At 36.3% G+C, this 23614-nt stretch overlaps 2 protein-coding genes across 5 annotated transcripts; one reads left to right on the top strand and one right to left on the bottom strand.

Moving 5' to 3' along the window:
* The first annotated feature begins 2900 nt into the window (after positions 1 to 2900).
* LOC113348601 (phospholipase A I-like) lies at positions 2901 to 11127 on the top strand. 4 transcript variants are annotated; one of them, XM_026592436.1, is made up of 18 exons: positions 2901 to 3679; positions 4532 to 4679; positions 4799 to 4880; positions 5003 to 5156; positions 5242 to 5451; positions 5536 to 5781; positions 5903 to 6065; positions 6186 to 6446; positions 6531 to 6652; positions 7073 to 7234; positions 7546 to 7738; positions 7876 to 8012; positions 8351 to 8489; positions 8709 to 8909; positions 9006 to 9486; positions 9580 to 9796; positions 9939 to 10028; positions 10422 to 11127. In XM_026592436.1, exons 1-18 carry the CDS (start codon positions 3119 to 3121, stop codon positions 10872 to 10874), a joined length of 4020 nt encoding a protein of 1339 aa, XP_026448221.1. In that variant the 5' UTR covers positions 2901 to 3118; the 3' UTR covers positions 10875 to 11127. The 4 variants fall into 4 exon arrangements, with proteins under 4 accessions (XP_026448221.1, XP_026448222.1, XP_026448223.1 ...); XM_026592437.1 differs by having other exon boundaries at positions 2902 to 3679; positions 4802 to 4880; XM_026592438.1 differs by having other exon boundaries at positions 2904 to 3679; positions 10428 to 11127.
* LOC113348602 (probable E3 ubiquitin-protein ligase ZFP1) lies at positions 11086 to 11948 on the bottom strand. Its single transcript, XM_026592440.1, has one exon. It carries the CDS (start codon positions 11778 to 11780, stop codon positions 11142 to 11144), a length of 639 nt encoding a protein of 212 aa, XP_026448225.1. The 5' UTR covers positions 11781 to 11948; the 3' UTR covers positions 11086 to 11141.
* Positions 11949 to 23614: the final 11666 nt, after the last annotated feature.

The following is a 23614-nucleotide window of genomic DNA, read 5'->3' as shown; positions in this document are numbered from 1 at the left end:
ACTCCTTAAACGATGTTTCATACTGCTCCTTTAACGAGTGAAAAGTTTGCGCTTGGTTCTCGTTTATTTGATGAAGAATTGAATATTGTTGTGAAAACACCGTTTCCTTCTTCAAGAAAGAACGCTTCTCCTTAGAAAGAATACGATTTTCTTCAGATAAAGTTTCGTGTACCAGATCAACTTCACATGACAATTTAGAAAAGTGGGATATTTGACTATTTAATTCTTATATTTCTTGAATGAGAAGATTATTTTCATGGGTTAAATTGTTAATCTGATCAAGTGAATACGAATGATGGTTAGACAATTGATCTAGTTGAGTCTGCAACTTCTTGTTATTCACTTGGGTATCCTCAGCAAGATATTGAAAATTATATCTTTCCCATATTCGCTTCTGGCTTAAATCTTAATAAATGCATGGAGAAATTTACAAAAATGTGGAAAGGGGAAGAAATATATAATAGAGTACAACAAGCAATTTGGATATGATGATAAATACCTATAAGATTTCGATTTTCACTACGAAGATTCTCGGCATCAACATTCGCAACTTCGAGTTCTCCTCTCAACTTTTGCACTTCTTGGAGTTCCCCTTTTAGTCTAGTGACTTCCTTTTCTAAAGAAGCATTCTGTTGCGAAAGTTCTAGCTGGGAACAGCTATATTCAGAATGCCCTTCAGCTAAAATCATGCGACGATGAGAGTCCTAAAGAAGAAAGAAGATAAAGTTAATAGATTAAGAGTGGAAACTAGGATCAATTTGAGAGAGGATCCCATTCCTTGTAGCTCTATCAGAAGGGAATTCGCACATAAGCTTACTCAAAGCTGAACATATGCGAAGTTTGCAAGGATCATTGGTTAAAGATTGAGCAGAATTGATAATATCGGATAGAGCTTGAGAAGAAGACTTCACACTATCCAAAGCTTTCTTACTCAGAGAAAGGGAATTTAGTAAAAAAGGAGAAGATGAAGAAGAAGGAATAGACATAGAAGGGGAAGGCATGGAGAAATCTATAGGGATAGACAAATCAGCAGGGTTTGGGTGAGAATCGGTATTGATGGACGAATAGGAAGTTTGATCCATATTCAATACATTTGCAGAGGCAATAGTAGAAGCACCTTTTACCCCTTGATCAGCAGCAGGATCCTTTTCAGGAAAAAGTTCTTCAAAAGTAACAGAGGCATTTGCATCAGAAGCTTGAACTGGGAAAATAAAAATATTTTCCTCAGGAGTTTGAGTTGTTACAGGAGTAACTGGAAAATTTGTGTGCAAAGGTTGAACTGTTGTTATAGGGGTGACATCTCCGATATTAAAATCAAGAATAGAGAGGTTCGACTTAATCACAGTAAGCTTGCGAGATTTCTTAGTTTTAGGTCCTTTGGCATCACCCATCTCAGAATTGGAAGTCTGCGAAAACAAAATAGATAATAAATAGAGGCAACAATATTGTTTTAAAACAATTGGGTATTTCTTCCTTCTTTGTTATGCGAAGCCTTCCTCTTATGCGATTCTTTACTCTCGACACCGGAAGAAGATTTAAAGGTTATTCTAAGAGCACTTAGAGAAGAACTTTTCCTGCAACAGTATGGGAATTGGGTTAGCCAAAAGTAACAGTTGTAATCAATAAATCATGATAGAAGAAAACAAACTTTGATTCGGGATTCGTGATGATAAAATAGTAGCAGGTAGCAGAAATAAACAGGAGCAACAACAGCAAAAAGGAACAGCAGCGACAAGAGAGAGAATAGAAGAAAAGTGTAGTTGCAGACGATGAAAGAAAGAGGAAAGGATTATTTTTCCACGAAGAATCAATAAATAGGTAAAATAATATGACCGGTTGCAAACGGTTGAACCAGTAAAAAGGAAGAAAATCAATATGCGTAAATAGATAAACTTGGATTCCGGAAAATTTTCGGAAAACTAAAATGTGAAAAGACAAGCATATGCGATAATATAGAGTGGAAGTTTCTCATATCGCTCACTCTGTAGAATAAGCGAAATGAGAAAGAGGCAAAATGTAGGAGTGAAATATCGCACATGTTAATAAGCATGCGAAGTAAAGACTATATAACTTAAACGAGGGAGATCGCACACAACAAGGTTGAGATGACGCACCGGATGATGTCAGCAAAGTCACGAGTAAAGTGTGAAGATCTGTGAGAGAACAAGTGATTGTATATGAGCAAGTGTATCGCATAGAGATTCCGAAAATAAAGGATCTCTTAGCTGTCATCCACTATGTAATATCTTATATAAAGGGGAGAGGTTATTACTTGTGAGGGGGATTCTTTTAGTGAGTGTTAGATAAGAAATCAGGAGAAAGAAAGTAAATCTAGGAGCAAGTAAGATTGTTGTAATATTTGTATCCATCTTGTAAACCGACTTAAATCTTGATAATCAATGGAGAGTTTAATGATGATTTCCTAACATTGATTATAGTTATAGTGGAATGTGGTTGTGTGAAAACTTGCAACTACAATACCATATTGCAAATGCACAATGCAGGTCCGTTGCACTAATATCTCGCTCTCCTACTATAACACATCTTGTTTTATTTATTTTGTAGTAGTAGACTAGTAGTAGTACGAATGCTTTGCGCACTTCACCAACCTAGATATTAAAAATGGTTCAAAAAATGAGTACAAAAGAATATTACCCAACTCCCGTACAGTTCCATTCCATATCGTGGAATGCACGCAGCTGCTATCTCACCATCAACAAGTCCTCGCAAGCATGAGTCGCATTTTCATTCATGTTAAGGGTATTTTTCATCAATTTTCGTCACACTATCAAGGGTAAATTTGTACTAGTGAGTATTTTAATACCACATTAAGCCTTGAAGCAAAGTATTCTTGTACAGATACAGTACCATAACATATTTTCTTCTTCAGTTTTTTCTCCCTTTGGACATTAATACGAATCGTTAATGCCCAAAAGCCCTAAAGTTAATTACTCAGCGAATCTTCAACCTTAAAAAGAAGTAAAGAAAAATCTCGAAAATTCTGTTGTAATTCGAATGGAAGAAGTATCTCTGTCTCTGAGATCTTCTTCTTCTCTCTGGAATTTCCCAAATTGGATTTGATTGATGAAATTGTTATTTAGATTATTAGCAGGAGAAAATGTCATGGGGATTAGGATGGAAGAGATCTTCAGAAATATTTCATTTAACATTGGTATACGGTGATAATGATAACGATAGTAATAGTAATAATGCAGATGAAACAACACCTCGTTCATCTTCAGTTTCATCAGCATCATCATCTGTATCTGCTGCTGGTTCTTTTCAATATGAACCAGGTTTACGTGTTGAATTAGATTGGTCTGCTGGTGATGATGAAGATCAAATTGCACTTAGGTTGCAATCTCAACTTATGGTTGCTTCACCACCACCACAAGATTCTGTTGTTGTTGAAATTAATCACAAAGTTGATAGTGGTGATGATGACGGAGAAGATAATGTTGGTGTTGATATGAAAGTTGTTAGAAGAAGAGAACCATTACGGTTGATTATTTTGTCAAAGACTGTTGGATCAGGACAACAGAGTGATGGTGTTGGGGTTTTAACTCGTTTGATTCGGTCTAATTTGGAAGGATCGCCGGGGATTGATGACGGAGCTCTCGGTTTCTCCGAGCATTGGAAATCTGTTACTTGTTTAAGTATCTCTGGATGCAGTTTATCGGTAAGATCATTTTTAATTGAATTTTTTCTATTTTATGAGATTATTTTCAGTTTCTTGAAGTTTGTGATTTAAATGTTACACAGTGGTATATGGATTTGTCAGTTAATTGGTTCCCTAGATTATGTGATAGTAGACTTAATCTAAAATCATGGTGAACTATATCAATTTACATAGTCAAATTCTCTATATTGGGGTATCTATCTGGTGAGAGTATATCTGTATATGCATTTGATGCCGATGGTAGTTGAATTTCAAGTCAGTTTTGCTAGAACTGTTTGCCCTTGACTTATGGTTATACTATCTTATCAGATTATACGAGCAAAAATTCTCCACAAGGGGAAAGCAGAAAAACTGTTTTGCATCTACAAGTTAATTACTAGCCTTGATTTCCTATAAATTTCAAGTAACGCTAAGCACCTACTATGCATGTTATGAACTTAAAACATCAGCGACATCAACAACCTGTGTTTCTTAGAATGTATAGGTGCCCACTGGTGTTTGCTGAATCAAATGTTTACAGTCCAGACAAATATGAGAAAACAATCGGGACTGGTCTATTTTACAAGGAGTGAATGCTGTCAGTTCCTTGATTGTGAGTATTTATTATGTCATTACATTCATGGGAGGATGGCTATGTATGTTCTCAACATTTTTTTTTTGTACTTTCATTTATTTAATGTTTCTATTGGCGAGGAGCTTTAAATAAAATGATCTTTTTCATCATGATTTTGGAGAAACCAAAGTTTAGTTACACATTCTAAAGTTTACACCATGAATAACTCAAATTTCTTAATCATTCTTTACGCGTAACCTGCTTATTCACGCACCTGTTGATTTTGGATGACGTTTCAGGTATTGCCGGTGGAGTTAACCCGTCTGCCCCTTCTTGAGAGGCTATACCTTGATAATAATAAACTAACACACCTCCCCCCCGAGCTTGGTGAACTGAGAACTTTGAAAGTACTAACGGTTGACTACAACATGCTGGCATCTGTACCTGGTAAACTTTGGAGTTTATTGTCTGATAATAACATTTACTTTGTAAGTTATGAAATCTGCCCAGCTTCCAGATGGGAAAAAAAATAATTTTCCAATCGATTTATTTCATTTACTTTTAAGCAGTCGAGCTCAGGCAGTGCGTTGGATTAGTGGAGTTGTCCCTGGAACATAACAAACTGGTCCGCCCTCTTCTTGATTTCAGGTCATTCGATCAACAATTATCATCTTATGTCTCTGGTTTAACTTTGTATGCATGCTATCTGTTCAATGATGGGAGTATTCGCTAGATGTGATCTTACCTATCGTTGCATTATAATTATACAGAGCTATGTCAGAGTTATGTATTCTTAGGCTATTTGGCAATCCCCTTGAGTTTTTACCGGAAATATTGCCCTTACACAAGCTCCGCCACTTATCTCTTGCAAATATAAGGATCGAAGGAAATGACAGTTTGAAATCTGTACAAGTACGAATTGAGGTAATAGAAAATGCAGCAGTTTTGTAATACCTGGATGAAATTACATACATTACTGTAAGGTAAAGATATTCTTGGGTGATTGCAGATGGAGAACGGTTCCTACTTCATTGCATCTAGACACAAATTGAGTGCTTTCTTCTCGCTTATTTTCCGATTTTCTTCTTGTCATCATCCTTTACTAGCATCTGCACTGGCCAAAATCATGCAAGATCATGGGAATCGAATCGTTGTTGGTAAAGATGAGAACGCCGTGCGGCAACTCATAAGTATGATGAGCAGTGATAACCAACATGTGGTATGTAGGTAACTCTAGCTTCTGTTTTTTTTTTCTTTTAGGCTTTGCAGCCCCCTCAATTTATGCACCTTTGCTTTCTTGCAGATTGAACAAGCAAGCTCTGCTCTTTCAGCACTAGCAGCAGATGTTTCTGTTGCCATGCAGTTGATGAAATCGGACATCATGCGGCCCATTCAGTCATTATTGAGATCTGTGGCCCCAGAAGAATTAAAATCTGTGTTGCAAGTTGTGGTTAACTTGGCTTTTGCTTCTGATGCTGTTGCTCGAAAGATATTAACCAAAGATGTTTTGAGATCTCTGAAAGTTTTATGTGCCCACAGAGACAGTGAGGCAAGCTGACTTTGTTAAAGAATTCGTTTTGCTATTTTCTGTTTCCTTAATTTCTATCTTATTGGTGTAAATACCAATATGCAGTAACATATAACTGATAAGAGAACTCATTCCTTTTCAGGTGCAACGATTAGCTCTTCTTGCTGTCGGTAACTTGGGCTTCTGTATAGAGAACCGTCGCACTCTAGTTACTTCCGAAAGTCTGCGTGAACTTTTGCTACGCCTGATGGTGGCATCCGATCAGCGCGTGTATAAAGCTGCTGCACGTGCTTTGGCGATCCTCGGTTAGTTTTGGGATTTTATTTATTAAGTAAATTTAGTTGCCAGGTTTTCTTATCTCTTATTTCTGGATGCTCACTGTTTAAAAGTAAATATCTTTTCTTGTTTCTGCAATGCTCGTTTAGGGGAGAATGAGAATCTCAGGCGAACGTTGAGAGGAAGGCCAATTGCAAAGCAAGGTTTGCGTATACTTGCAATGGATGGCGGGGGAATGAAAGGTCTAGCAACTGTCCAGATGCTTAAACAGATTGAGCAAGGAACAGGGAAGCGCATACATGAGATGTTTGACCTCATATGTGGCACATCCACTGGTGGTATGCTTGCTGTTGCTCTTGGAATCAAACAGATGAGCTTGGATGAGTGCGAAGAGATATACAAGAAGCTTGGTATGGAGATCAAGTTAAGTTTGTTACATATCTACTGCGTCATCTGTTTCATTCTGTTTATGCCTTTCTGTTGTAATTTCTCAGGGAAACTTGTGTTTGCTGAACCTACCCCCAAGGACAACGAAGCTGCAACTTGGAGGGAAAAGCTGGATCAACTCTACAAAAGCTCATCTCAGAGCTTTAGAGTTGTCGTACACGGGTCTAAAGTATGAAACTGTTTTATAGTAGTAGTTTTCTTTATGTAACTTATCTTTCTTTTTCTGGTTTTGTGGGAGCATTAAACAGTATTATGTGTTCAATGTGTTAGCACCCTGTTTATCTTTCTTACATTTTATTTTAGATGGTGTAAAGGTCATGTTTCTTGCAACTAGTAAGAAAATTAAAAATTGTGCAATAACCTAGTTTACCAATTTTGCATTTTTGATGATTTTGCTGGAGTTTTCTTTTTGTTTCATAAGATTTTCGGAGTAATGTTGAGAGAGCAATTTTAACTCACTTGTTTATTTTAGCTTGATGCATGTTTGTATAAATTTCAAAGAATGCTCACAGGTCATCATAATACCAGTGGATATTCTTCTCCGGTCTGTCACACTCCATATATAACAGTTAACATAACTTTTTTGCAGCACAGTGCTGATCAATTTGAGCGATTGCTGAAAGAGATGTGTGCTGATGAGGAAGGTGACCTTTTAATAGAATCGGCTGTGAAAAGCATTCCCAAAGTTTTTGTAGTGGCGACACTCGTGAGTGTAGCACCAGCGCAGCCTTTTCTGTTCCGTAATTATCAGGTTAGTCGGGAATTTATCTGACACATTTTTCATCTGGTTGGAGAGTCGTGTCATGTGTTTTATGTGTTAAATAATGAAGAAGAGACCAAATCAATATTTAGATGTATACTATTTGATATATACATGTGAGACCTTGTAACTAAATAGGGAAAAACAAGCTGCTCAATGCCACCATGAACAGAAATTTGAAATACCTAGTGTTGTGCTACTTTATTGATTCTAACGTTATGTTTCTACATTTAAGAGCTATCATTTTGTTCTTGAAACTTCAAAATTTTCATAAACTAATCTTTTTTCACTTCATCTGATAGTATCCTGCAGGCATCCAGGAGAGACCTCTTGGAACAACAGAAATTACAAGTGGCTCTGCTGTTGGGACAGATGGTACTGGTACTCAAGCTGGATTTAAGCATTGTGCTTTTATTGGAAGCTGTAAGCATCATATATGGCAGGCTATCAGAGCATCATCAGCTGCTCCATATTATCTTGACGATTTCTCAGATGGTAATCTCTTACTAATATTATTATCTAATGTGCATAACATGGCAAGCCATATTCTCTCGAAATGTTGATTAGAGGATACCTTGTATTACTGTAATTTATGGAGATTCTAATGTACTTCCTTTGGTCTCTTATTATAGATGTGAACCGCTGGCAAGACGGTGCAATTGTGGCAAATAATCCAGCTATTTTTGCCATAAGAGAGGCACAACTGCTGTGGCCTGATGCAAAAATTGACTGTTTAGTCTCTATTGGATGTGGTTCTGTGCCGATAAAGGTAACTGGGACTTCCTTTTATCTGTTGGCGTGTAGACTCAGTATAGAGAATCCAACAATGAAGGATTTGAAATTTGACGGGATCCTATAGTGAATACCAAGTTGATGGGACTGTGTAACTTGCTTTTTTCTTGGAGGACCTTAATGCCACTGACTTTACCAAATAGGTCGCAGACTTAGTTTTAATATCTTGTGTGATATCGTTAATTAGGAGTATTCACCTTTGAAAAATTATCTATGATGCCAAACACATGCTGAAAGATGCATATTATCCTCTGAGTCACCCAACACCATCAGTTAGTTGTTTCCTCAAGCTTCTAAATATGTTCATTACTCTAGGTTCGAAAAGGTGGGTGGCGTTATCTGGATACTGGGCAGGTTTTGATTGAGAGTGCATGCTCAACGGAACGAGTGGAGGAAGCATTAAATGCATTGTTACCGTTGCTTCCTGAAATACAATATTTTCGATTTGAACCAGGTGAAATATCAACTTTGAGTTTACTCGTTAAGTTCAAAAAGGGTTGTTACTGTACGATCTGGGTCTCATATTTGTCTCTAAAACTAATATGAATATATTGTTATCCATATCCATAAGAACTGATTCTTACTTAATATATGGGCATATAGTTGAAGGCAATTACAATATTCTTCAAATATTGTGATATTTATTGGGTTTTGTTTGTAACTGTGTGTCCAGTTGACGAACGATGTGATATGGAGCTGGACGAGACTGATCCTGCTTTATGGCTTAAGTTGGAAGGTGCCACACAGGAATACATGGAGGAATATTCAGAGGCCTTCAAAAATGTATGTGATAGATTACTTCTTCTTCACGAAGAAAAATCGTCAGACAAGATGAATTCTCCATATGGTCGTAAAACAACCCTTTCAAACACGGGTATATTTGTGAATACTCTTACTTAAGTTACTTTTTTCCTTTCTCTTGGTTGCTTATTATAAAGCTTCCAACATGAACATCTTTGTATTTCTGCAGTGATAGATGAGAATAGCCCTTCTTTGGGTTGGAGGCGTATGGTGCTGCTTGTGGAAGCTTCTCATAGTCCTGATTCAGGGAGAGCAGTTTATCATGCCCGGTCCCTGGAGACATTTTCTGCCCGAACTGGCATAAGGTTATCTTGTATAAATAAAATTTCGGGGTTCTCAAAGTCTGCACCTGCAACAACTTTTGCTACGCCATTTGCTTCACCTTTGTTTACTGGAAGCTTCCCGTCAAGTCCACTTCTATACAGTCCTGAAGTTGCTTCACAGAGGGTTAACCGAATAGATTTAGTCCCTCCACTAAGCTTGGACGAGTGCCAAACTGGAAAATCACCTGGTTCACCACCAAAATCTCCTATGCGGCCTAGAGAGCTCTCAGCTCCTGTCCAATCTTTGCAGGAAAAACTTCAAAGTTCACCGCAAGTGGGCATTATACATTTGGCCCTTCAAAATGATGCTGTGGGCTCAATATTGAGGTCAGCCACTTTGTGTTCGATATGATAGATATTAGTTAATGCTTGTTGATGCAGGTCTCATCTCAGTTGAACCTTTTTGTTTTTTATTCTCAGTTGGCAAAATGATGTTTTTGTGGTTGCTGAACCCGGGGAACTGGCAGATAGATTTCTACGAAGTGTTAAATTAAGTTTTATGTCAATGGTCAAGGGTCGCAACAGGAAAGAAACAACAGCCTTATCAAAAATTTCAACTGTAGCTGATCTGATTGCATACAAGCCGAATTTCCAGATCGGGTGTGTCGTCCATAGGTATATTGGACGACAAACTCAAGTAAGTCTTGTCCAAGATTTGTTTTACAATTTTGATTTTTCAAATTTAAGTCTTGTATTAGAGCAATGGTAAAGCAGTCCTTGTCATTTGTAATTGAACGGAGAAAATATTGTACTTATTGTAATATTTGTGGTATGTGAAGGTCATGGAGGATGACCAGGAAATTGGGGCATATATGTTCCGCCGAACAGTGCCATCGATTCACTTATCGCCAGATGATGTTCGTTGGATGGTATGTTACACTTGTTTGGTCTAACCTACTGATCTTATTCAGGATAGCTACTACAGGATTAGATTTTCCAGCTGTAGAAATAAACCATAATATGGCTGTAGAAAAGAAAAGCATATGTTTTGGGTTAATGAGTGAGAAGCACCATGAAATTACCTTTCAGATGCCTCGTTATCAATTTACTCTTTCATCAATTTTGCTTAAGTGTTCTTAGTCCTGGTTTTGTTTCATCAAAAATTTAGTTTAAGCTATTTAGGAGTACAAATCTTCCTTCACGGAGTAGTTTATAGGAGTAAATATTTCAATTAGCCATAAAAATAGCTGTTGGATAATAATAATTATTAGTTATTGATGGCTTCTAAAATCAAAATTGTTTGATCATCTGCCTTCTGAAATTTCCAGATTGGAGCATGGAGAGACAGAATAATAATCTGCAGTGGGGCATTCGGACCTACCCCAAGTTTAGTGAAGGCGTTTCTTGATAGTGGTGCCAAAGCTGTTATTTGTCCATCAACAAAACCACCAGAGACACAGTCGGCAACGTTTCATGGTTCAGTTGAATTCAACACCCTAGATAACGGGAGATTTGAGATTGGAGATGAGGAAACAGAAGAGGAAGATATGCAACAGCAACCACAGCAACCCCCAAGTCCAGTCAGTGACTGGGAAGACAGCGACCCAGATAAAGCACAAGAGTTGGTGGATGATGAAGAAGAGTTATCGCGGTTCATTTGTCTGTTATATGATACCTTATTTCGGGAAGGTGCAAGAGTGGACGTAGCTCTGCAGCACGCGCTTGCTTCACATCCAAATCTGAGGTTTTCATGTCATCTTCCAAGTATACCATAATTTTGTAAAGAAAAGTAACATCTACAGAAGAAAAAAAAGAAAACAGAAAATACAATAAAGAATATAGGATAGTGTATCAATCAAATTTAATCGAAAAGGAATAAAAGGAATATATGAACATTTAGATCAATTTTGATGTTGAGAAATAGATATCTTTCTTAGTTTTGTCTGTTTAAACAATAATTACATTCAATATGTATCAAAAGACAGTCCAGTTGGTTTGCCAGGATTAATAAATACTTCAGCTGTCCTTCAATTCCTTTAAGATTATGGAAGAGCTGGTCGTCTGCAAATTGGACAGGTTTTATTAATCAGGAGCCACTGCTTAACGCATTCTACATGGTATTCGTGTCCACACTCCAATATTCCGATCTTTTCCAGCGTCTTGTACTCAGCTTGGCAGATAATGCAAGAGTCGTTCTCCTTTTCCAGATTTCCTCCAGAACCGTTGAAACATGAAGAGGTTGTTGATTGATGGTGAACTCGTGTCCTCGTACATGCTGATATTGATAACGGACGTAATCGCGATAATATATCACGCATCATGGCAACATCTTCTTGAGCTTGAGCAGTAATTGTAGTAATGGGAAGAACCCTAATCCTAGAGGCTGAAACATCATCCACCACGGCAACACCTTCTTGAAACTGAAGCGTACTCGTACTGTTGGGAAGAACCCTAACCCTAGATGTTGGAACATCAACACCGTCTTGAAACTGAAATCTACCGGCGGTAGAATTCTGTTGTGGAATTGTCGCATTTCTTTGGTGTTGATAACTCAGATTGAACCCAATCCTATAGGATGGCGGCAATGATCCCAAAAGTCTCGAACTATGTTGCTGATGTTGGTGTCGGTGTTGGTAGTGGTGGTGGTGACGGATCGGAGGGTGTGGATGAGAATAAGACATGGTGATCAATAAACAAAAGTATAATCTTCCTTTGAACAGAAAATAAAACAGAATAAAAAGGAAAAATAGCCGAAATCAAATGAAGAAAATAGCCGAAAATCTTCAAGAGAGAAGATGTTAGAGTCTAGATAATACAGTAGCGAAACGCTATCTCTAATATATAGGAGAGTTCTGGTAACGGTCGAGTTAAAATTTAGAAACCTGTTATCAAATTCCAAATTTGAGGTTTCCAGAGCCGGTGCAGAGTGTGACGCACAAGGCCCGTCTCTGGGAAAAGGCACGTTCTTACTTACTATTAGGGCCTTCTCTTCAAGCCAAACGCTTTTTACTCTATCTACTTGGGGCCTTTTTTTTTATGTTCTGTGTATGTGTACAGGAAAAATATAAATTAACTATAAGGTTTTTTTTATGGGAATCCTGTTTTAGGGCATACCTATCTGGCCATATTGAATAAGGACAAAAATAGATTGCAGATAATAAATTCAAAAATTCCTTAACCAAATATTTTTTGTAATGATAAATCTGACGTTTCAGTATTAGTGTTAATAATAATGATTAGGTGTTAATAATTTTGATTAGTAATTAATATTAATGATTAGTAATTAAGATAATTAAGTTATAAAAGTTTGTGTTGATGATAAATTTTGGGGGAAAAAAAGTTAGGTTTTTTTTGGAGAAGGAAAAGTGAGGAAAAAACTTTGATTCAAGTAATTTCAATGAATGAGGAGGGACAATTTTCATCTAAAAAAACCTAGAAAAAGACATATCAAGTACAATAATTTTCATATTTCCGCAGATTCTTTCCATCTATTTGCAAGTTTCGGTACACTCTTATTGGTTCACAACCGTCTCTGGTCTTGCTCTTGGTTCCAGGTATGGCATCTCAACATCCCTAATTAATTTTATCAATAGTTTATATATATGTTTCCTTAATCTGTCAGCTAAAATTTACTACAAGCCCATCAGCAAACCCAACGTCATTATTTTTCACCCTTAATTTTACTCGACATTTTACAAACCTCTCGGCTTTTTCAATTTTCTCATCTTTTTAGTTCCTCTCCACATCCAGTTCCAGTCTCAACTTTAAACATGAACATATTAGTCTAGAACTTTAAACATGAACATATTAGCCTAGAACTGTCAGGGTATCAATAACCCAACCACAATGCAACACCTAAAAGACATAATCTCTTTACACAAACCCGATATTCTCTTCCTTTCAGAAACTTTTGCTAATGAAAGACACATGTCAAGACTTGCTCAATCCCTTCAATTCCAAAACCTAATCTCAGTCCATAAATGTGACGGATCAGAAAATCTGGACTTCAAAGGAACCGATTTTCGGTCTGCTTGGCAAGATCCAACCCTCTGATACGCCACTCAAGAAATTGAACTTTCAGATTTTTTTTAAAACCATCGAATTTACCCTGCAAAATGTTCATTGAACTATCCAAAACTGCTTTATAAAAAAACACATAACACTTTTATAATTCAAGGGTCTACAAATAAATTCCATCTTTATGAGGAAATTATATTTTTTGGATACTAGACACCATCAGCCAATTTCCCATGGTGAGGGAGGGCCAGTTACTAATTCTAATTACTTGTATGAACAGTTTCCAATCCTAAAAATTTATATGGCCAGTTGCCAAATCTAATAATTTATATGACCAGTTGCCAACATACTATCGGCCAGTTGCCGATGATAAAAATTGGCCAGTTGCCCATGCCAAAGGATGACCAGTTGCCAATCCACTATCGACCAGTTGTCGATTATAAAAATAGGCCAGTTGCCAATACTAAGGATGGCCACTTGCCAACCTAACAATTTATATGGCCAGTTGCCAACACACTATTGGCCAGTTGCCAATGCCAAAGGATGGCCAGTTTCCAACCCACTATCGACCAGTTGTCGAATTATAAAGGATGACCAGTTTCCAACCTACTATCGGCCAGTTTCCAATTACTAAGGATGGCCAGTTGCCAACCTACTATCGGCCAGTTGCCGATTATAAAAATTGGTCAGTTACCAATGTCAGTGTTGCAATCGTCTCTGAATGTATGGTATGAACTGCATAGCAGCAATCAACCCTTTTCAGACGATATGAACAACCTTACAGTGTTGTGCTGAACCGCATAACGGCTGCCTACGTACCTTCTCCGTTTTCTCGAAGGGATCAAACACGACCGTAGTTCGTCAATTACTTATTCAGATAATATGAACTACCCTCAACAGTAGCAATTATCTCTTATTAAATATCAACTAAACTTAGTGATAACACTAACATAACATCTCAGTAATGAAATGACCATTAAAACTCTTTGACCATGGATAACAAACTCAACTGCATAGTTACCACCTACCATCCCATGACCAATAAAATTCATTTCATACCAAAGCAAAATCAGACATTAGAGCATACAAATAATTGTAAATAATTATAAGGAAATCAATTATAAATTTATCAGTTTCATTGTCGTCCATTCTTTGTATTCCAACAATAAAATTGGATGCATTCATTTGTACATATCTGCACCAAATATAATGGAGCTTATATACTCAAAAGAGTTCATGTAGGCGTACGAGGCTAAAACAAATTCATAAGATGCCAAGCGCGACATGAATTTTGGAGACACCATATCACACCATATCACTACTAACTTCAAAACACTAGCTATCAGTTATGTTCATAGGGACAGTTCTCAATTTAGATTACCAGTTCCAAAGTAGTTCATAAGGTAGAAAACATAGTAGATGCTTAGTCCTGTCAAGACAAAAAAAACTCGACATCTATACTAGTCCGTAGGCAGTCTAATAAAATTATGCAAACCAAATCATACCCCAGATTGTGACATGTATATATACACACCAAAATGCAACCGAACATGTTTTAAAGTACTCATCCTTGTTAAAGGAACAAGTAGGAAATGGTACTACAAGTGATACGTAAATACTAGTCTAATTATATAATTAAGACTTCTTGTGGCCCTTTGACTTCCATTGGTTTTATAATCCAAAAGAATAAAATACGTATTTCAAACCAGTTAACAAAATGTAAAAAGAAGCACTACCCAAATACTTTGATTAGTCCAATAAAAAAATGAAAAATCCAAAAGATCTTTAGTTTATTTTTATCTTAAAATCAGTATTAACGGAGAGCAAGAATTAGTAAGGACTCTGGTTGGAAACCCCATTGAGATATGCATAAAATGATTGTCGATCCCATAGAATATTTGAAAGCGGACTAGCTAAATTGTCAGGACCTTAGCATCGAAACCTCATTCATGCAAGTGTTCACACAAACAAGTCATAGGGTAAGTCTTTAGCTACAACGATTTGTATATCCACTCAGAAAAATTAACAGGGTACCGTCAACAAATCCATTACATCTAGTTAAGTTAATTTCGCTAAAGATATATTCCACGACAACTTACTCAAGACTTGAAACTAAACGATTCAATAAAATTTATCAAAAATCTCTATCATGCCAAGTGGATTGAACAGATTCAAGTCAAAAAGAATATCCCATAAGAAAATCCTTACCTCAATACGATGAGCGATCACTAAGCGAAATTGAAATCTCTCAAGCAATCTCCAACAAGACAAAAAATCATGTTTCCCTTTCAAATCTCAAATGACAAAGGATCAGCAAGAAGGCTTAAAAGAATGTTGCTAGCAAAATAATCTAGGAACCCCTTGTCTTCAGTAAATCTTCTAAATTAATGGTAGCAACATTACCATTCTCAACTTTTCGTGCAAGTTTCGAAATCCAAACGCTGCTCAAACTTATGCTCTCTTTCACTTCCAAGATCTACCCATCCACAAAGACCAAGTAGAAAAATATAAATATACAATGAAATAAATGGGTATAGCCACAACCATTTTATATAGCTTAATTAATCTAAGCTCGGTATACTCTACAGTTTGCATATTTATAGTATTACCACAAAATAAATATGCTAGTTGTACTCTTAGTACTGTCCATAGTGATTAGTCACATTTATGTTAGTTTTATTCTTATAAAATTCACAACACTAATTAGTTTGTAGTGACAGCTGAAACAAGAAACCTAAATTGGATGCCTATATAACATAAGCTCACTTAATCACGCAAAATAGTATACATATATACTCATCAAAAGATATTTGTTTTGTCGTAAGCAAGAAAAATGCTTCTAACATTATCCCAATTTCTAACTCAGTTTCCACCTATACACATTTTCGAGCAAACCGTAGTCCAGACATTTCTATGAGCACTATATAAGAATATTCCCATCAAAATCAATTTAACTAGTGATAGGAAGTAAATCAAAGAGAGTCAATAATCATTCCACTTTCGAAAACCCATGCATTCCCTCATTCTAACAGATGATGAAAGGGATAAGCACCACAAAGCATAGGTTAACCCCAAATGTGGAATTCTACACCTGATATAGTTCTTGATTAATTTTTCATATACATGCATGGAATGATGGTATCAAAAGATAAAAAAATAACAAAGCAAATTAAATTGATGCCGACATTAAATCACTATCGCGGTACGATTAAAGGAAACAATAAGAATTTTACCCCTTTTACTTTTCTTTCAGGTTTTTCATCAAACAGATGATGTGCCATAACTTGTGCTTGAGAAGGCCACCTTGTTTTGGAGTTTTTGGCTCAATTTTATAGCTTTCTTGACCTGAAATTTCGAGTCTGGGCATAACCCAACAATCCCATGCATCAACATCTATCATGCGTCGACCCAACCAATGGTAGTAAGACCTACTTATTCCCATGTTTTCTCGTTGTAATATCAACTAAAAAATGTTATCAAAGTCCAAGTCTTTTTCCCTGTATCGATTACTGAAATCTCACTCCCTCCTAGTTAGTAAGAATCATTTTATGAGTTGGTTGAAAAACTGATTACCTCCGAGCATCTCCCAACCAAGAAAAAGTTTTCCTTCCACATATATAAAACCAGCCAGCATAAAATAACGATTCCATGTACTCGAATCTGCACAAATTTCACTCCGTTTTCCTTCAATTTTGTTTCCTCTGTCACAAGAGAAAAACCAAGATGGAGAAGAGAGGTATCATATCAGAAAAGATTGATAAGACCCCCATTTCTTTTTGTTTTAGTTTCTAACACGCGTAATTATTTAGGAATCCCCAGCACTCTCTCTGTTTGACATGTGGTTTACATGCATACAAAAACTATTAACGCACCCACAACTTTGGATTAAGACAGACTCTTCCATCTAGGTATAACATTTTTTTTTGGGGCAACCTGAAAGTTGCTAAGAACACTAAGTATCATAGTTCTAGACACTCCACGTGCGTAATTAGACTAATGGGTTCAATTAAACCCGAGAAAAAAAATGCATGGATTCTTACACCATTAACCCCTTAAAGAGAACTTCGTCCCGAAGTTCAAACTAAAGCTAGAAGTACAGAGAATTATTTGTGGTCACAACGCGAGAAGAACACTGATGAGTTCCAGAATGCACAGTCCCGTTTGAATCGTAACTGCTCTGATACCAACTTTGATGGGTCAGAAAATCTGGACTTCCAAGGAACCGGTTTTCGGTCTGCTTGGCAAGATCCAACCCTCTGATGCGCCACTCAAGAAATTGAACTTTCAGATTTTTTTAGAACCAATTCAAATTTACCCTGCAAAATGTTCATGGAACTATCCCAAACTGCTTGATAAACAAACACATACACTTTTATAATTCAAGGGTCTACAAATAAATTCCATCTTTATGAGGAAATTATATCTTTTGGATACTAGATACCATCAGCCAATTTCCCATGGTGAGGGATTGCCAGTTACTAATTCTAATTACTTGTATGGACAGTTGCCAATCCTAAAAATTTATATGGCCAGTTGCCAAATCTAACAATTTATATGTCCAGTTGCCAACAAACTATCAGCCAGTTGCCGATTATAAAAATTGGTCAGTTACCAATGTCAGTGTTGCAATCGTCTCCGAATGTATGGTATGAACTGCATAGCATCAACCAACCCTTTTCAGACGATATGAATAACCTTACAGTGTTGTGCTGAACCGCATAGCGACTGCCTATGTACCCTCTCTATTTGCTCGAAGGGATCAAGCACGACCGTAGTTCGTCAATTACTTATTCAGATAATATGAACTACCCTCAACAGTAGCAATTATCTCTTATTAAATATCAACTAACCTTAGTGATAACACTAACATAACATCTCAGTAATGAAATGACCATTAAAAATCTTTGACCATGGATAACAAACTCAACTGCATAGTTACCACCTACCATCCCATGACCAATAAAATTCATTTCATACCAAAGCAAAATCAGACATTAGAGCATACAAAGAATTGTAAATAATTATAAGGAAATCAAATATACATTTATCAGTTTCATTTTCGTCCATTCTTTGTATTTCAACAATAAAATTGGATGCATTCATTTGTACATATCTGCACCAAATATAATTGAGATTATATACTCAAAAGGGTTCATGTAGGGGTACGCGGCTAAAACAAATTCATAAGATGCCAAGCGCGGCATGAATTTTGGAGACACCATATAAAACCATATCACTACTAACTTCAAACCACTAGCTATCAGTTATGTTCATAGGGACAGTTCTCAATTTAGATTACCAGTTCCAAAGTAGTTCTTAAGGTAGAAAACATAGTAGATGCTTAGTCCTGTCAAGGCAAAAAAAAACTCGACATATGTACTAGTCCGTAGGCAGTCTAATAAAATTATGCAAACCAAACCATACCCCAGACTGTGACATGTATATATACACACCAAAATGCAACGGAACATGTTTTAAAGTACGCATCCTTGTTAAAGGAACAAGTAGGCAATGGTACTACAAGTGATACGTAGATACTAGTCTAATCATATAGTTAAGACTTGTTGTGGTCCTTTGACTTCCATTGGTTTTATAATCCAAAAGAATAAAATACGTATTTCAAACCAGTTAACAAAATATAAAAAGAAGCACTACCCAAATACTTTGATTAGTCCAATAAAGAAATGAAAAATCGAAAAGATCTTTAGTTTCTTCTTATCTTAAAATCAGTATTAATGGAGAGCAAGAAGTAAGGACTCTAGTTGGAAACCCCATTGAGATATGCATAAAATGATTGTCGATCCTATAGAATATTTGAAATCGGAGTAACTAAAAAGTCCGGCCCTTAGCATCGAAACCTCATTTATTCAAGTGTTTATACAAACAAGTCATAGGGTAAGTCTTTAGCTACAACGATTTGTATATCCACTCAGAAAAAATTAACAGGGTACCGTCAGCAAATCCATTACATCTAGTTGAGTTAATTTCGCTAAAGATATATTCCACGACAACTTACTCAAAACTTGAAACTAAACGATTCAATAAAATTCATCAAAAATCTCTATCATCCCAAGTGGATTGAACAGATTCAAGTCAAAAAGAATATCCCATACCTCAATACGATGAGCGATCACTAAGCGAAATTGAAATCTCTCAAGTAGTCTCCAACAAGACAAAAAATCATGTTTCCCTTTCAAATCTCAAATGACAAAGGATCAGCAAGAAGGCTTAAAAGAATGTTGCTAGCAAAATAATCTAGGAAACCCTTGTCTTAAGTAAATCTTCTAAATTAATGGTAGCAACATTACCATTCTCAACTTTTCGTGCAAGTTTCGAAATCCAAACGCTACTCAAACTTATGCTCTCTCTCACTTCCAAGATCTACCCATCCACAAAGACCAAGTAGAAAAATATAAATATACAATGAAATAAATGGGTATAGCCACAACTATTTTATATAGCTTAATTAATCTAAGCTCGGTATACTCTACAGTTTGCATATTTATAGTATTACCCGAAAATAAATATGCTAGTTGTACTCTTAGAACTGTCCATAGTGATTAGTCACATTTATGTTAGTTTATTCTCATAAGATTCACAACACTAATTAGTTTGTAGTGACAGCTGAAACAAGGAACCTAAATTGGATGCCTATATAACATCAGATCACTTAATCACGCAAAATAACATACATATATACTCATCAAAAGATATTTGTTGTGTTGTAAACAAGAAAAATGCTTCTAACATTATCTCAATTCTTAACTCAGTTTCCACCTATACACATTTACGAGCAAACCGTAGTCCAGACATTTCTACGAGCACTATATAAGAATATTTCCATCCAAATCAATTTAACTAGTGATAAGAAGTAAATCAAAGAGAGTCAATAATCATTCCACTTTCGAAAACCCATGCATTCCCTTATTCTAACAGATGATGAAAGGGATAAGCACCACAAAGCATAGGTTAATCCCAAATATGGAATTCTACACCTGATATAGTTCTTGATTAATTTTTCATATACATGCATGGAATGATGGTATCAAAAGATAAAAAAATAACAAAGCAAATTAAATTGATGCCGACATTAAATCACTATCGCGGTACGATTAAAGGAAACAATAAGAATTTTACCCCTTTTACTTTTCTTTCAGGTTTTTCATCAAACAGATGATGTGCCATAACTTGTGCTTGAGAAGGCCACCTTGTTTTGGAGTTTTTGGCTCAATTCTATAGCTTTCTTACCTGAAATTTCGAGTCTGGGCATAACCCAACAATCCCAGACATTCCTAGATCCTTATCAGGCATCAACATCTATCATGCATCGACCCAACCAATGGAAGTAAGATCTACTTCTTCCCATGTTTTCTCGTTGTAATATCAACTAAAAAATGTTATTAAAGTCCAAGTCTTTTTTCCTGTATCGATTACTGAAATCTCACTCCTTCCCAGTTAGTAAGAATCATTTTATGAGTTGGTTGAAAAACTGATTACCTCTGAGCATCTCCCAACCAAGAAGAAGTTTTCCTTCCACATATATAAAACAAGCCAGCATAAAACAACGATTCCATGTACTCGAATCTGCACAAATTTCATTATGTTTTCCTTCAATTTTGTTTCCTCAGTCACAAGAGAAAAACCAAGACGGAGAAGAGAGGTATCATATCAGAAAAGATAGATAAGACCCCCATTTCTTTTTGTTTTAGTTTCCAACACGCGTAATTATTTAGGCATCCGCAACACTCTCTATTTGACATGTGGTTTACATGCATACAAAAACTATTAACGCACCCACAGCTTTGGATTAAGACAGACTCTTCCATCTAGGTATAACATTTTTTTTGGGCAACCTAAAAGTTGCTAAGAACACTAAGTATCATAGTTCTAGACACTCCACGTGCGTAATTGGACTAATGGGTTCAATTAAACCCGAGAAAAAATGCATGGATTCTTACACCATTAACCCCTTAAAGAAAAAATGCATGGATTCTTACACCATTAACCCCTTAAAGAGAACTTCGTCCTGAAGTTCAAACTAATGCTAAAAGTACAAAGAATTATTTGTGGTCACAACGCGAGCAAAACACTGATGAGTTCCAGAATGCACAATCCCGTTTGAATCGGAACTGCTCTGATACCAACTTTGACGGGTCAGAAAATCTGGACTTCCAAGGAACGGTTTTCGGCATGCTTGGAAAGATCCAACCATCTGATACGCCACTCAAGGAATTGAACTTTCAGATTTTTTTAAGAACCAATTCAAATTTACCCTGCAAAATGTTCATTGAACTATCCCAAACTGCTTGATAAACAAACACATACACTTTTATAATTCAAGGGTCTACAAATAAATTCCATCTTTATGAGGAAATTATATCTTTTGGATACTAGATACCATCAGCCAATTGCCCATGGTGAGGGATTGCCAGTTACTAATTCTAATTACTTGTATGGACAGTTGCCAATCCTAAAAATTTATATGGCCAGTTGCCAAATCTAACAATTTATACGGCCAGTTGCCAACATACTATCGGCCAGTTGCCGATGATAAAAATTGGCCAGTTTCCCATGCCAAAGGATGACCAGTTGCCAGCCCACTATCGACTAGTTGTCGATTATAAAAATTGGCCAGTTGCCAATACTAAGGATGGCCAGTTGCCAACCTAACAATTTATATGGCCAGTTGCCAACACACTATTGGCCAGTTGCTAATGTCAAAGGATGGCCAGTTGCCAACCCACTATCGACCAGTTGTCGAATTATAAAGTATGGCCAGTTTCCAACCTACTATCGGCCAGTTTCCAATTACTAAGGATGGCCAGTTTCCAACCTACTATCGGCCAGTTGCCGATTATAAAAATTTTTCAGTTACCAATGTCAGTGTTGCAATCATCTCCGAATGTATGGTATGAACTGCATAGCATCAACCAACCCTTTTCAGACGATATGAACAACCTTACAGTGTTGTGTTGAACCGCATAGCGGCTGCCTACGTATCCTCTCCATTTGCTCGAAGGGATCAAGCACGACCGTAGTTCGTCAATTAATTATTCAGATAATATGAACTACCCTCAACAATAGCAATTATCTCTTATTAAATATCAACTAAACTTAGTGATAACACTAACATAACATCTCAGTAATGAAATGACCATTAAAACTCTTTGACCATGGATAACAAACACAACTGCATAGTTACCACCTACCATCCCATGACCAATAAAACTCATTTCATACCAAAGAAAAATCAGACATTAGAGCATACAAAGAATTGTAAATAATTATAAGGAAATCAAGTATACATTTATCAGTTTCATTTTCGTCCATTCTTTGTATTTCAACAATAAAATTGGATGCATTCATTTGTACATATCTGCACCAAATATAATGAAGCTTATATATTCAAAAGGGTTCATGTAGGCGTACGCGGCTAAAACAAATTCATTAGATGCCAAGTGCGGCGTGAATTTTGGAGACACCATATCACACCATATCACTACTAACTTCAAAACACTAGCTATCAGTTACGTTCATAGGGACAGTTCTCAATTTAGATTACCAGTTCCAAAGTAGTTCTTAAGCTAGAAAACATAGTAGATGCTTAGTCCTGTCAAGGCAAAAAAAACTCGACATTTGTACTAGTCCGTAGGCAGTCTAATAAAATTATGCAAACCAAACCATACCCCAGACTGTGACATGTATATATACGCACCAAAATGCAACCGAACATGTTTTAAAGTACACATCCTTGTTAAAGGAACAAGTAGGCAATGGTACTACAAGTGATACGTAGATACTAGTCTAATCATATAGTTAAGACTTCGTGTGGCCCTTTGACTTCCATTGGTTTTATAATCCAAAAGAATAAAATACGTATTTCAAACCAGTTAACAAAATGTAAAAAGAAGCACTACCCAAATACTTTGATTAGTCCAATAAAGAAATGAAAAATCCAAAAGATCTTTAGTTTCTTCTTATCTTAAAATCAGTATTAATGGAGAGCAAGAATCAGTAAGGACTCTAGTTGGAAACCAGATATGCATAAAATGATTATCGATCCTATAGAATATTTGAAAGCGGAGTAACTCAAAAGTCCGGACCTTAGCATCGAAACCTCATTCATTCAAGTGTTTACACAAACAAGTCATAGGGTAAGTCTTTAGCTACAACGATTTGTATATCCACTCAGAAAAATTAACAGGGTACCGTCAACAAATCCATTACATCTAGTTAAGTTAATTTCGCTAAAGATATATTCCACGACAACTTACACAAGACTTGAAACTAAACGATTCATTAAAATTTATCAAAAATCTCTATCATGCCAAGTGGATTGAACAGATTCAAGTCAAAAAGAATATCCCATAAGAAAATCCTTACCTCAATACGATGAGAGATCACTAAGCGAAATTGAAATCTCTCAAGCAATCTCCAACAAGACAAAAAATCATGTTTCCCTTTCAAATCTCAAATGACAAAGGATCAGCAAGAAGGC

Source organism: Papaver somniferum, chromosome 2, assembly GCF_003573695.1.
Source record: "Papaver somniferum cultivar HN1 chromosome 2, ASM357369v1, whole genome shotgun sequence".
Classification (NCBI taxonomy): domain Eukaryota; kingdom Viridiplantae; phylum Streptophyta; class Magnoliopsida; order Ranunculales; family Papaveraceae; genus Papaver; species Papaver somniferum.
The sequence above is the reverse complement of the archived record's forward strand: the minus strand, read 5'-3'. Positions and strand labels throughout refer to the sequence as shown.